The sequence below is a fragment of the Rhinopithecus bieti genome, unplaced genomic scaffold, assembly GCF_001698545.2.
Source record: "Rhinopithecus bieti isolate Rb0 unplaced genomic scaffold, ASM169854v2 scaffold_33652, whole genome shotgun sequence".
Lineage (NCBI taxonomy): Eukaryota > Metazoa > Chordata > Mammalia > Primates > Cercopithecidae > Rhinopithecus > Rhinopithecus bieti.
This window is the reverse complement of record NW_016814761.1, coordinates 684,571-699,450: the sequence shown is the minus strand read 5'-3', so window position 1 is coordinate 699,450 and position 14,880 is coordinate 684,571. Positions and strand designations below refer to the sequence as shown.

General features: G+C 52.9%; 1 protein-coding gene across 9 annotated transcripts in view; it reads right to left on the bottom strand.

Annotated features, from left to right (window-relative positions):
- The window catches only part of ARHGEF10L (Rho guanine nucleotide exchange factor 10 like), a 182,103-nt gene that overhangs the window by 99,617 nt on the left and 67,606 nt on the right, over positions 1-14,880 (bottom strand). For all 9 annotated transcript variants that reach the window (XM_017852046.1, XM_017852048.1, XM_017852050.1 and 6 more), the window contains exons 3-4: positions 11,997-12,182; positions 11,165-11,198 (exon numbers count right to left, since the gene is read on the bottom strand). In XM_017852046.1, coding sequence (XP_017707535.1) covers positions 11,165-11,198; positions 11,997-12,182 — 220 coding nt within the window. The remainder of the gene's footprint in view (positions 1-11,164; positions 11,199-11,996; positions 12,183-14,880) is intronic.

Genomic DNA, 14,880 nt, shown 5'->3' with positions numbered 1-14,880 from the left:
TCCCGGGTTTACGCCATTCTCCTGCCTCAGCCTCCCAAGTAGCTGGGACTACAGGCACCCACCACCTCGCCCGGCTAGTTTTTTGTATTTTTTAGTAGAGACGGGGTTTCACCGGGTTAGCCAGGATGGTCTCGATCTCCTGACCTCGTGATCCGCCCGACTCGGCCTCCCAAAGTGCTGGGATTACAGGCTTGAGCCACCGCGCCCGGCCCTCTAACGTGAATTTTTTTTAAGTCCAGGTTCAAAAAAATAAAATAAAACAAAGACCAAAGACCACTTATGCCAACTTAGAGGGCAGAGGCCTTAGACTGTCAAGAGAGCAGCGCCATTGCCAAAGAATCAACTTGAACTTCCTGGCACCCGAGCCCTTAGCAGATGAAGAGTAGGACAGTACAGGGGAAGAGGGAGGGGTGGAGGCTGCGAGGAGGGATCTCCGCTGTTGAGCACCTTCTGTGAGCCAGGCCCTCTGCCTCACCTTCCCAGCACCAAACGGGATCCTGGCATCTTCTGTATTCTGCAGGCAAGTAGAGGAACCGGCCCAAGATCACTCTGCCAGGGAGTGGCAGGGCTAGACCATGAGGCCAGCTTGCCTGGCTCCCAAGCTGAGCTCTGAATGCCGCCCTCCACTGCCTCTCAGATAATAAGCAGAGTGATGGTGGTGGCGAGAATTTTCCTGCCTGTCCTATCCGGTGCAGCAGCCGCCAGCCACATGGCTATTGAACACTGACATGTGGCTAGTGGGACCAAGGAACTTAATTTTTAATTCTATTTGATTTCAAGTAATTTAATTTTAAATAGCTACACATGACTAGTGGCCACTAGACTGGGTGGTGCAGGTCTAAGTCACCTGCCCTATTAAAGGAGCAAGTGTCAGCTCACAGCCAGAAGTCAGCAGTGTCATCCTAGGGCAAAGATGGCAGCACATTCAGTCCTGGGGAAACACTTTTCACCAATGACAGGAAGTAAAGGCCAAGAGAGGACAGGGCTGCTCTGGACCAGGAAGGTGGGTGATGGGCTGATGGGAGCCACCTGAACCCCGATTTCTACAGCTGCTTCACTGAGTCGCCACCTCCTCAACACAGAAACATCCTGAAGGCGCCGCATCAGTTGCTCAGAATTATTCAGATGGAACCAAACTGTTCCAGCTGGAACAGACATGAGCTTAGAAGAGTTTGGCTGGACAGTCTCCCGGCCACAGGTCCTCTTTGCTCTGATATGTGACCATGACAAACAGTGACCGTTACAAAGCATCTGCTATGCAGTGCTTGCTCTGCTTTACATGTAATTGCACGTTTAATTTTTTTTTTTTTTTTTTTTTTGACAGTCTCACTGGTCACTCAGACTGGAGTGCAGTGGCACGATCTCAGCTCACTGCAACCTCTACCTCCTGGATTTAAGCAATTCTCCCATCTCAGCCTCCCGAGTAGCTGGGACTACAGGCATGTGCCACTACGCGCAGCTAATTTTTCTATTTCAGTAGAGACAGGGTTTTGCCATGTTAGCCAGGCTGGTCTCAAACTCCTGACCTCAGGTCATCTGCCCATCTTGGCCTCCCACAGTGCTGGGAGTGAGCCAACAAGCCCAGCCTGCACATTTAGTTTCGTAGGAACACACCGGAGGCGGGTGTTGTTACCCCCACTCACAGTGGGGGACAGCCTCACAAAGGTTCAATTACCTAAAAATCACTCAGCTAATCAGTAGGAGCTGGGATCTTAGACTACGTCTACCTGCAAAGCTTCTGTTGTTTCAACCAGACCACCTGGAAGTAGAGAACCTGCATGTAGACATTCGCCTACGTCACAGGCTTGCTGTGGCATATGGTCACCTCAACTCTTGCCTGTTTAGCCACCATTTTATAAAAAGAAAGAGAGCAGTAGCCCTCGGCACACTCAGAGACATAAGTTCAAGTCTCCAACTGCTGTGGTGTGAATGTTTGTGTTCCCCTGACAAAAAAAAGTCCATGTGTTCAAATCCTCACCCCCAAAGTGGTAGTATCAGGTGGTGGGGCCTTTGGAGAGGTGATTAGGTCTTAAGAGCAGAGCCCCCATGGGTGGGATTACTGCCCATATAAAAGAGGCTCTAGAGAGCTCCTCTGCCCTTTCCACCATGTAAGGACACAGTGAGAAGGCGCCATCTATGATCAGGAAACGAGCCCTCATCAGACACTAATCTGCTGGCACCCTGATCTTGGACCTCCCAGCCTTGAGAACTATGAGAAATAAGTTTCTCTTAGGCAGGACATGGTGGCTCATGCCTGTAATCCCAGAACTTTGGAAGGTTAAAGGTTAAGGTGGGTGGATCACTTGAGGACAGGGTTTTGAGACCAGCCTGGCCAATATGGTGAAACCCTGTCTCTACCAAAAATACAAAAATTAGCCAGGCATGGTGGTACATGCCTGTAATCCCAGTCCTCCTGGCTGCACCTTATCAAAACCCAGTGAGCGACTGGCCCAGGTACTGGCTCTGGTGTCCTGGTCTGGGGAATGGGGGTCTGCACAGCATAGAGAGGTCACTTCATACCCACCCCCACTGCCCAAGTCACCTGGCCAGCAAGTGGCACAGCAGCAGGTTGAACCCCGGAGATCTGCCTGCAAAGCCTTGCTCTCAGGACCACCTCCACTGCCCCCCTAGACTGGAGCAGGTGTTCCTGGGGCCAATGAGATGGGGAAAGGGCTTCCCAGGCAGGGGAAGAGGAATAAAGTTGGGGGAGCAGGGACACGAGCAAAGTTCCAGTTCAAGATACGCATGTAAGGAAGGCACAGCAAGAAATAAGGCTGGGGGTGCCTCCTGTATCCATGACCCTCCCTGCTGCCTGCCAAGGCCCCAGACCCACCCTGTAACCACCCGGAGCAGCCTCTCCCAGCCGCTGTCCGTGGAAGCCACACAGGGCTGCAGTGTCTAATTCTCCCAGTGAACAAACACTCCTTCAGGGGCCTCTGGGTCATAAAAGAGCCATAAAAACCAATAAGAGGCAATTATCTCACCCTTATCTGAGCTTCCTGCTCTCCTAATGCCTCTCAGCTTGCAAATGAGAGTAAGGCCAGCAACCTGAATGCAAAGGAAAGAAGCTGAATCCATGGAGAGGGGCGCCAGATGGGGGAGGAAAAGGCAGACAGACGCAGAGGCAAGGGAGAGAGGAAAGGACCCCTCCCAGGCCCCCCAAGCAGCAGCCTACATTGCTGGCAGAGGAGTTCAAGTACACCAGAAGGCAACCTGGCGCATTTCTGGTCCACAGAGCTCCAAGCACCTTTGTGCCCCACCTCTTCTCTCTCCAAAGAGCAGCAGGGCAGGGAAGTGTAGGTCCCCGTGTGCCACCATGCCTGTCTACTTTTTTTTGTATTTTTAGTTGAGACAGGGTTTCATCATGTTGGCCAGGCTGGTCTTGAACTCCTGACCTCAGGTGACCCACCTGCCTCAGATCCGCCTAGTACTCCCAAAGTACTGGGATTACAGGTGTGAGCCACCACGCCAGGCCCCCAGCCTATTTTAAAGATAAGAAGCCCCACTCCAGAGAATGGCACCCGCCACCCCGGCAGGGGCTGGTACAGGCCCTAGTTTCTCAGTGAACCTCCAAGCGTCTCTTCCCAGAGGCTGTCCCAGGGTAAGCTTACCAGGGGTAAGCTCCCTGTGGGCTCCAGCATGCAGCCAGGGTTGAGAACCAGGGCTCCCAGGCGTGACGGGGGGAGAAGCAAACACTCCGGGACCACGACCTGGGATAAGACTGTGGCTCAGCCACTTGGCTGTGTGCACCGGGACAAGTTATTGAATGTGGACCAGGGGGAATTATCAGTCCTACCTCCAGCTGTAAGGATTCAGTGAGATGATGCAGATAAAGCACTTAGCATTTCTCTATGCCTCAGTTTCCATATCTGTAAAATGAGGCAATGCTACCTCCCTCACAGGGTTCTGGTATGGAGTAAATTAAGAAGGCATGTAAATCTCCCAGCACAGGGACTGGCATGTGGTACCGCCTCGTGTACGCTGCTTCCCTGCCCTCTCCTTCCCTCCACCCCTCCTCCAGGCATGGGGTCCCTCACCTACATGTGTTCCCTCTTCCCTCTGTGGCCCCCCATCCTGCACACAGAGGGCTTCCAGGACCCAGTGTGTCTGTCCTGTGCCACCCCACACATGGTCACAGATCCCCTTACTGGATGAGCCAAGAGCAGAGAAGCCCCCCAGGGGAAGTCTGGGAGCGGCCCTCAGGTGGCATCATATCACAGACCTCAGCAGGCAGCGAGCTTCGAAGCTTCTGGGGAACCATCTCTGTGCAGCTGGCCCCCCCACACGAATGCTGGGCCAAAGTCCGGCCTCTGGCCTCCTGCCCTGTGGCATATGCACCTCCCTCCCTGACATCTCAGGGGCCCCAAGGCTCAGTCAGACATGGAGAGGCCCTGCACCCCCAGCAAGAATGTATCAAGAGCCATAGGGGTTGTTGCAGAACAATACAAGTTCCCCTGGGGAAATGCTCATGATATGTAATTAGCCAAAAAAAAAAAAAAAAAAAAAAAAGCAAGGTGAGCCACGAAACAGCATGTGCAATAAAACCACAGTTCTGTAAAAAAAAGTTTTGCATACTTGTATACATGCCTAGCAAAGATGCTGGACAGAAACACACCATGGTAGGATTAAAAGTTGCTTTTAGTCTATCATTTTCCGTACTTTCTAATTTTTCTACAACAAAGATGTATTTTTTTTAAAAGGAAGAGAGATAGGGAGGTGGGGAAGAGATGGACTGATGAGCATCTCAGGTAATGCTAAGCAATGCATTGGCAGGGAGGGGTCCCTTGTGTGTGAAGTCTGCCCCAGACAGATCTGCACCCTTTGGGGACAGTGACAATGGGCACCTCACCAAGTAAGCACCTAATCTCTCACATCTCATTTCATCCCCACCAACAGTGCCATCCGGTGAGTCTCATCACCCCACTTTACAGAGATTAGAAACTGAGGGGGCCGGGTGTGGTGGCTCATGCCTGTAATCAATCCTAGCACTTTGGGAAGCCAAGGCAGGCAGATCACTTGAAGTCAGGAGTTTGAAACCAGCCTGTCCAACATGGTGAAACCCTGTTTCTACTAAAAATTCAAAAAAAAAAAAAATTAGCTGGGCACGGTGGTGGGGGCCTGTAATCCCAGCTACTCGGAATGCCGAGGCAGGAGAATCGCTTGAACCCAGAGGGCAAAGCAGAGGTTAGAGTGAGCTGAGATCACACCACTGCACTCCATCCTGGGCAACAGAGACTCCGTCTCAAAAAAAAAGAAAAACAGAAAGAAAAGAAAAGAAAAGAAACTGAGGGTTAGGCAGAGAAGCCAAAGAGCACATCCTGGGTCATGCAGCTAACGTGTAGGGCAGGCGGGATCCAAACCAGCTCTGTGTGGGAGACGGCAGCACCAGAGGGGTTAGACCACAGGTTGTGGAAGCCAGCTGGGATTATCTCTGGCTCTGCCCATCTTTCTCTGTGATCTTGGGCTGATGTCATGTCCTCTCTGTGCCAGTTCCCGCATCTCTAGGATGCAGATTATATCAGCGCCTGTCCTGTGAGAGTGTTGCAAGGATGAATGGCACTGGGGAGGGAAAGCTCTCAGAGCCCAGCATGTAAGAAGTGCTGGGTACATCCAGGCCATTATGATCTGGCCCTAGAGCCAAACACACACAGGCACGTAAAAATAACACAGCCTGGCAAAGCATGTCGGCCCCCATCGCAGTCACTCAGTAAAGAGGTGCTGGGGGAAGGACAGGAAGATGCAAGGGAAGGGCAGGGGAATCCCAGCCAGTCAGCAGAGCACCATCCTAGATGCACAGAGAGGGCCACAGAGGAAGAGCAATCAGAGCCCCTGGCCTGAGGCTTTGAGCCCAAGCACCACGCCTGCCAGCCCAGCCCCACAGACAAGTAACACCCTCTCCCGGGTCTGCAAAATGGCGCCCATGATAATTTCCTCCTCCGGGGCTGTTGTGTTCGTTTCCTATGGCTGCTGTAACAGGTGACCATGAACTTAGTGACCTACAACACAAATCTATTCTCACAGGTGTGGAGGTCAGCAGGCCATCAAGGGGTTCGCAGATTTAAAAGCAAGGTTTCGGCAGGGCTGTGCTCTTGCTAAAAGCGAGGTTTCAGCGGGGCGGCTCCAGAGGAGAAGCCATCCCCCATGTTTTCCAGCCTCCAGAAGCCACATGCATTCCTTGATCACAATCCCGTCCTCCATTTCCAAGGCCAGCAGCGTAGCATCTTCCCACCTCTCTCTGACTCTGGCCCTCCTGCTTCCCTCTTGTCACAACCCTTGCGGTGACACTGGGCCTACGGATAACCCAAGGTCATCTCCCCATCTCAAAATCCCTCACTTAATCACATCTGCCAAGTCCCTTTGCCACACAATGTCACAGATTCACAGGTGCTGGGGATGTGGACGGGGAAATCTCCAAGGGGTGGAAGGGCCGTGATTCTGCCTCCCAGTTGTAAGAATCAAAATAAGATGTAAACTGTAAAGTCCGTGCACATGTAGGCTTAGTATTGTTGCACCATCTCTGTGCCAGGCACTGGGATAAAAATCAAGTGAGGCAGAGTCCTACCGCTGCAGGGATACAGGGAGGGACGTCACAGGATTCCTCGAAGGCATGTTTATACCATGAAGAGACACGCCAACCAGTTACCCTGCATGTGCCTTTTTCAACGAAGAGTCTGTGTGGGTCCTCAAAGAGCCTGGCATCCAAAGGTCCTGGCTCTGATTGGAAACCGGGAGCCCTTGTTTCCACCCTCAGAGGAGGAAAAGAAGGAAAGAAAACACAAAAACCAGCTTTTCCAGTTTAGGGATTTGGCAAGGGACCTTCAGAGAAAGATTTTTAATGCAAAGAAGGACCTGGTCCCCATAACCCTCCCATGAGGGACTCCATGGGTGGAAAGCCGGTATCTGCCAGGCCTCACATCCTGCATGGACCCTGTGGGACAGGACACAGGAGGCTCAAATGCTCCAGATTTGGGAAACAGCGCATGTAAGGAGAAGTCCAGGATTCCAAGCAACTCCACACTAGGTCTGCGGCAATCTGGAAAACCTTGAAGATTTCCTCCAGATACTGCGGACCCACTCCCGCCTTGCTGACCTGCCCTTCCCAAGAGCCCCTATGTCCCCCACACCCAGCAGTCTCAGAAGACACAGGCCACCAGCGCCCTGTTTCCATCCTGTGCCAACGCTGCTTCGTTGAGCCTGGTCTCCTCTTGGCCTGATCCTCTCAGTCCCTGATACATCCAGGGAGGATGGGTCTCCCTGTCCTCTCCCAGAATCCGGCTGCCCCATCCCTTTCCCTGGCTCTAGGCTCCAGTAATAGACACTGGCCAATAGGCAGTACATTCATCTTATCCAGAAAAGCCCAGGAAGGGGTAGGCCAGGTACCTATAGGGAGCCCACGAGAATCCCCGCGACCAGGGCCAGGAGCCAAAACGCTGACCCACCGAAAAGTGTGGAGGTCACAGGGGGATAAAGGCAAAACTAAACAGGAAAAGCAAACAACTCCAGAGGGGGCCGGAGTCCATGGGGCTATTACACTCAGAGGCGAGGGGTGCAGGCCTGAGTCCAGGAAAAACACAGGAAGCCAGTGATCTGCAGTGCTCACGTTTCCCGGGCACTGCTGGGTACTCAGGGCTACTCTTTCAACCACGACTTCCCCAGCAAGAGCTCAGGGTGGACATGAGTGCACATGCTTCAGAATCCACCCGGAGAAGCAAACCCTGCAGCCCTCAGTAGACAGCTTTGAGGGCAGACAGGCCTAGTCCCAGCCCTGCCATTTACTAGTTCCATGAGATTTGGGTAAATTATTTCAGTTTGCCAAGCTTCAGCTGCTCATCTGCAAAATGGGCATATTCAATAGTCCCCGACTTCTAGGGCTCCTAGGAGTATAAGTAATAAGATAATATGGGCCAGATGCAGTGGTTCATGTCTGTAATTCCAGCACTTTGGGAGACCAAGGCAGGAGGATTGCTTGAGCCCAGGAGTTCAAGACCAGCCTGGGCAACAGAGTGAGACCTCCACCTCTACAAAAAAAAATGAAAATTAGCCTGGGCGCGGTGGCTCACACCTATAATCCTTGCACTTTGGGAGGTCAAGGTAGATGGATCACCTGAGGTCAGGAGCTCGAGACCAGCCTGGCCAACATGATGAAACCCCATCTCTACTAAAAATACAAAAAATTAGTTTAGCATGGTGGTGCACGCCTGTAATCCCAGCTACTCAGGAGGCTGAGGCAGGAGAATCGCTTGAACCCAGGAGGCAAAGGTTGCAGTGAGCCAAGATGGCGCCATTGCACTCGAGCCTGGGCAACAAGAGCAAAACTGTCTCAGAAAAAAAAAAAAAAAAAAAAAAATTAGCCAGGCGTGGTGGCACATGCCTGTAATCCCAGCTTCTTGGGAGGCTAAGGCAGGAGAATCGCTCAAGCCTGGAAGGTCGAGGCTGCAGTGAGCTGTGATCACACCACTGCACTCCAGCCTGGGCAACAGAGTGAGACCCTGTCTCAAACAACAGCAAAAAGAGATAATATACACAGAGCACTTAGCACAGCCTGTGGCTCAGCACAGCACCATCAACACCAGTGAGGTCAGGTGACTCTAGCTATGTGGCCTTGGGCCACGCAACCACACCGTGCTTCTCTCCCCTGGCCTCAGTCTTGGCCCCTGCAGGTGCCAGAGTCAGAATCCAATAGAAACCCTATTGACATGCCATTTGTTTGGAGGTTGGGGGGTGGGCTGGTATTTTTTTATAGGTTTTGTTTGTTTTTGAGACAGAATCTCCCTTTGTCACACAGGGTGGAGTGAAATGGCACAATCTCCCCTCACTGCAACCTCCACCTCACAGGTTCAAGCGATTCTCCTGCCTCAGCCTCCCCAGTAGCTGGAATTACAGGCACCCGCCACCAGGCCCGGCTAATTTTTGTATTTTTAGTAGAGATAGGGTTTCGCCATGTTGTACAGGCTGGGTCTTGAACTCCTGACCTCACCTTGACCTCCCAAAGTGCTGGGATTACAGGCATGAGCCACTTCACCCAGCCTGACATGCTGTTAGTTTTCTCCTTGCTTCCATGGAGACACAGACCCTCTTGTCCTTCTGTCCATCATTCGTTCAACAAGGGGACATCTTTGGTACTCAGCCGGTGCCTACCACTGTGCTAAGCCATGAGGTTCGGCAACAAACAAAACATCCCCCTCCAAAAAATCAAAAAGTCCCTGTCGCCATAGAGGTAACTGCTGGTGAAGAGACCAGCACACCCCTCTTCCCTCACAAGATCTCCATGCTGGGGGAGCGAAGAGGAGGCTCTCTTTGCTCTGCTCTCATATCAAGGGAAGGGACTTCACCAGGAATCACGCGCCTGGCACTGCCGCACAAGGCTTCCCACGAGGGACCTATGGAACATTCCACCAACTGCTTAGATGCCACTCTCCCAAGAGCTCAGAGATCATCTCTGAGTGGGCAAAAATCTTACCTCAAAAAAGGAACACACAATCAGATCATTCCTATGAAGCCAGCCACACCCTCTCATCAGGGACCAGGGCATGAGCACCTGGAGGCACGGAAGCACGGTGGCCAAGCGCCTGGCCTCCTGGGGTCTCCAGGAAGGTAGCTTGAAGGAAGCCAGTGTGCTGACCACCCTGTGTGCCAACCCTGTGCCTCTGTTCAGGGGCTTCCTCCGTGGGCACTCCCCCTGCCCCTCTGCCATCCTGAATGGAGAATTTCCACTCACTTGCTGAGCCAGGACCTGGCCCAGGAGTCTTCTCTGATGGCCCCACCCTTGCTCCCCTCTAGTCAGTGTCCCAGCTCCCTGGGCATCCATCTCTGTCCCACTCTGACGCATCCGCATCTCCCACCAGACTGAGTTTCTCCGCAACTTCACTCCTGGCCCACCCTGGAGATTTAAATCCTTGGAAGATTGCAGCCATCACGGCCCTTCCCAGCCCAGGTGCAGGACGAATGGCTGCTGATTCATTTCAGGTCCCTAATCAGGGAGGAGCGGCTGGCCCCTAATTCTGACCTTAATTACATAGCAGCAAGCTCAGCAGAAACCCTCCCCGAGTCCACCCACTCTGGACAGCAAATGAGCACATGAAGGACTTCTCCAGGGGCCTGGGCCTGCAACCTGCATCTCTGAAACCTCCCGCTGGGTGACACCTGCCTGAGAATTAGCCCCTCTTGCTCAGTTTGGGGCACCCCAGGAAGACAAAGCAGGGCTCAAACATGCCTCCCCTCACCAGGGTAGTCAGGATTTAAACTCAGGGTTCCAGATGCTTGGGCCATTCATTTGGAGCCTAGACCCCTCCACTGCTTAGACAAGGAGGCTCTAAGCACCCGGTCCTGAGAGGCCTCAGCTCCCACCACCCCCAGTTGCCCAATTACCCTTCCAACCCAGACATGACTTGCAGAAGACGAAGAACTGTGATAAAAAGCAAATGCCTTGATTAAGCACCTACCATGAGGTTGAGCATCTTACCCAATGGCCCGTTTTTACAGATGAGAAAACCAAAGGGGGACTTGACTGACAAGAGGACCTATGGCCAGTGTGGGGGCCACAGACAAGACGCAGGCCCTCACCCCAACATCCAGGCTCCTAACCACTAGGCTACACTGCCTCTGACAGGCTCGCAGGCACAGAGGGCAGGGTCCCTAACAGCAACTGATATAGGAATGGGAATATTAGCAAGACAAATGGCAACTGCAAAAATAATTACAATGGGCTGCATCGCCCCACCCTCAAACACCCCCAGTACCCCCCCACTACACACACACACACACTCACTCGCACACACACTGAGCACCACATAGCTGTTCGCTTCTTCAAGACGAACCCAACAGAGGGGGTGCTCTCATTGTTTCCCTTTCACCAGCGAACAGACTGACACTTGGAGAGTTTCTGTGACTCCTCCAAGGCTACACAGCTAGCAAGGGACACAGGCAGGGTTTGGAGCCAGGCCTGCCTCCTGCTGTTTCAGAGGCTTGTGGGCAAAGTAAAGGAAAAAGTACCATGAGTTTCTGGAACTGACCTCTTCCCCCAGGGCACAGGGCCTCAATGAAATGCTTTCCTCCTTAGCTAAAGCCAAGTCGGGTCCTCTGGGCCTCAGCTCCACCCCATCCCCACCCCCTGCCCGGTGTCTCCGTTTCCAACCGCCAAAGCAAAGGAGCCAGGTTCACTTACTCTGTGCTGGGTGGAGCAGCCGCTGGGTCTGGGTCTGCAAAAGAGGAGCAGACAGAGAGCCTGTCAGGCCAGAGGCTGGCCCCAAGCACTCAGGCCTTCCCCGCCCCTTTCCCAGCCTCCCCAGGGGCGCCGCAGACAGGGCCTGGCCAGCCTGGGTGCCTGCTGAGCCCCGCCTCCCTCCCCCAGCCCTGGCTCAGTCATCAGCTCCCCTACCTGGCCTGCACCACCCCCACCCACCCCATGGCCCACTTCCCAACTCCAGCCAGAACTCGTGGCAGCCGCCCCGCCTGCTCTGGGCCTGCCCTCCACCCCCAGCTGCTCCAGGAGCCCGCTGTCCCCAAGCCTGCAGGAAGTTCCAGCTGGTCGGGTCCCCAGATTCTCTCTTGGATAACAGACTCTAAGAGCCCAGAAGCTGCCATTTAACACCAGCTTAGCAGGGCCCTCCTGCCCCCCAGGGTTGCCAGCTCCCCAAGGCAGACAGGAGAGGGGACCTCTGGGAGGCTGCTCTTCTGGCTGGTGTGAATTCTTTAGGAGAAGCTGCAGGGAGGACTTCAGAGACACGAGCTTTGGGCAGCAACTGTCTCCAAAGCAAAATTCAGGCCAACCACTTCCATTTACAATATGCCAAAGTGCACCAGATGTTGCAGGAATGCTAGGAATTTCAAATTCCCAAGGGAAGCCATAGACTGCAGCTTCTTCCCACTGGCTTTTCCCTTCCTGCTTTCTGGGGACAGCGGAGGGGCCACCAGGCATCCCTGAGAGCCTGGAGCTTCCGCTCAGTTCTCTATGCTCCCTGTAGCCCCAGGAACGGAAGTTCCCAGAAACATCTTACCAGTGACAGGAATGGAGTCCAAGTGGATCAGTGGGGGGTCTGTGTCCCTCTCAGGAGCAAGGCTAGGGACTCCCAGGGCTGTGCTGGTGTCCTCTTCATCATCACTGTCGTCAAACTCAAAGGCCTCTCCTGGGTCGTCCTCTGCCTCCGAGGAGGGGCCTGGGGCTCCTGGAACCAGCTGATCTCCTGGAAGAGAGGAGGAGTTGGCCAGGCTGCAGGATCTCTGAAGTTGGGTCAATGGAGAGATGGCTGGGGTAGATGGGCATGGGCTGGAACTGGGTGAGCACTTCAGGTCTGAGCCAGGGAATGAGAGCCATCAAACTCAAGCCACATGGCGCTACAGTGCTGGTAAGGCTGAGGGGAGGGGGTTGGGTTAGGTCTCTAAGCAAGTGGCAGTTGAGGGAGGGAAGGGAGTGTGCTCCCAGGGCGAGCCTCTGCACCTCAGTACTTCAGTGTATATCTTTCCTCTTCTTATTTCCTGTTTCCCTGTTTTGTGAGCAAGGGGTCTTTTTAAATGTGTGTTTATGCATGAGCACAAGCTTATCGTATGTTTCTGTGTTGATTTGTCTGTGTGTTTTGTGTGTGCAAACGAGCACAGACAGGTGCATCCTTCCCACTGCACTTTATTTGGTATGTGCAGCAGCATGAAACACAGCTGCCTAGGAATGCCTGGACTTGGAGGCAGCCTGCTTGCAGGTACTAGGGCACAGACTGGCTGGGGCAGGAGAAAGCATCGAGCTCCCAGCATGGAGGTCAGCTCGCTAGGCCTCATCCCCTGCTTTTCCCCTCCTGGGGAATCCCCTCCATGACTATGAACTCCTGTCCTCCTCACCCATTGAAGCTCAGCTCAAGCAGAGAAACCCTCCGCTCCTACCCTACTACAGGAGGCGTGGCCTCTCCTTCTCTGCCCCTGCCCCTTGTTTGTACTCCCCACCAAGCTTGGATCCCTGAGAGCAGACATGTCACCTGCCTGTCCCCTCGACTGTGGGTCCTGGACTGACCCAGACCAGGAGCTCAGCCGCTTTTGTTAAATGAGTTAAGGGATGAATTCTCTACCCTAGAGAGCACAAGAAGCCATTTCCAGCCATTTCACCACATGGAGCTTCCCCAGTCCTCTTCCTAGAAGACTTCCTTCCTAAACTCTGGGCTGAACGGAACCTCAGGAGTTCAGTAACTCCATCCCCTACTATGCAAACCCTCTGCAAAACCAACAGGCAGTTTGGTTCTGTTTTTAAACATCTGCCAAGCTGACCACCCTAAGCAGTCCTCTCGTGGCACATGCCACACAGCTTAGGCATGAGCTCTGTGCTCACATGGCCGTGTCTGAGCTCCCTGCTAGCTGTGTGGTTCTGAGCAAGTCACTTTGCCTCTCTGAATCTTGGTTTCCTCTGCAAACTGGAGAATAGAAACAGCACTTTCCCCATAAGGCTGACATGAACATCAACTGAGGTGCAGCTTAGGGTTTCTCAGCCTTGGTACTACTGACATTTGGGACTGGATAATTCTTTTTGTGGGTGGGGAGGGGGGCTGTCTTGTGCACTGTAGGACGATTAGCAGCATCCCTACCTTCAACACCCTACAGGCCAGGGGGACCCTCCAGCTGTGACAACCAAAAATGTCTCCAGACATTGCCATATGTCCCCCTGGAGGGCAAAATCACCATTATCAGAACCACTGGGGTAGGTATAGCCCTCAGCACAGTGCCTGTATATGTAAGGATTATGACAATAACAGCTGTTGCAATTACTGTTCCCCTCCCAGCCTCAGATCCTTGAGGACAAACAGGATTTTCTAGTCCATGGGTCTGTGGACCCAGCCCTAGCAAATGCTCAATAAACATTAGACGGATGGATGAGTGATGGGTGAGGAGGTGGCTGGAACAGAGAAATAGACAGATGGGCCAGCAGATGAACAGACGAACGGATGGACATATCTGATTCCAACAGTCTCTTGGACTAGAAAAATCCAGTCACTCCCCTATAATGACCTGGAGGTTCCCAAAACATAATATTTTGGGGGCAGATGTAGGAAACCCCTTCTTCAGCTGCTCAACTGCAATGGAAGCCCAGAGCACGCCCTCCCTACCCACAGTGAGAAGTACCCAACTTCCTCTGAGGCCACGGAGGAGGAGACACACCTGCTCCTCCTGGGGCTTTGGGGATCCCAAAGACCAGGTCAGCAGGGGTGGACTCTGGGCAGCGATGTGGCCTATAGAGCCAACTCCTTCCCCAGGTGTCAAGAAACAAGACCTGAGAGAGCCTGAGCTGTGCCCCGGGCAGTTTCCTCATCCAGCCTCAGGATCACCTCCATTTACCCAAGACCCCAGAGACACAGGCAAAGCAATGTGCCCACAGTCAGCAGCTAAGAGGATGGCATGGATTGGAACCCAGCTCCATTCACCCTCCACACCCTTCTACTAAGCCCTCAGACATTCTGCCCTGTGCTGACATAAAGGGCTTGGGTGGGAGCTGGATCTGTGGTTTTCAGATGCAGTTCCCAACCCCTGGTAGCTCATAAGTTCAATCAGGGGATTCCCAATCAGGATTTCATTAGGTGTTTGGATTGCTTGTTTCAGATGTTTCTAAACATTGTATTCTAATATTAGTAAAATCATATGGGGTGTTCTTTTTGATATTATAATACCAAATAAAATACATTTGGTATTGAATTATTTCAGATGTTTAAAAAATAATGTATTGTGATAATAATGAATTCACCTTGGTATAATTTCGATATTGGTTTTCTCACTTCTGTTTCAGTTACATATACACATTGGGTAGGGGTATGTGTGGGTGTGTATGGGTGTGTGTGGGTGTGTGGGTGTGTGTGGGTGTGTGTGGGTGTGTGTGGGGGGTGTGTGTGGGTGTGTGGGTGTGTGTGAGGG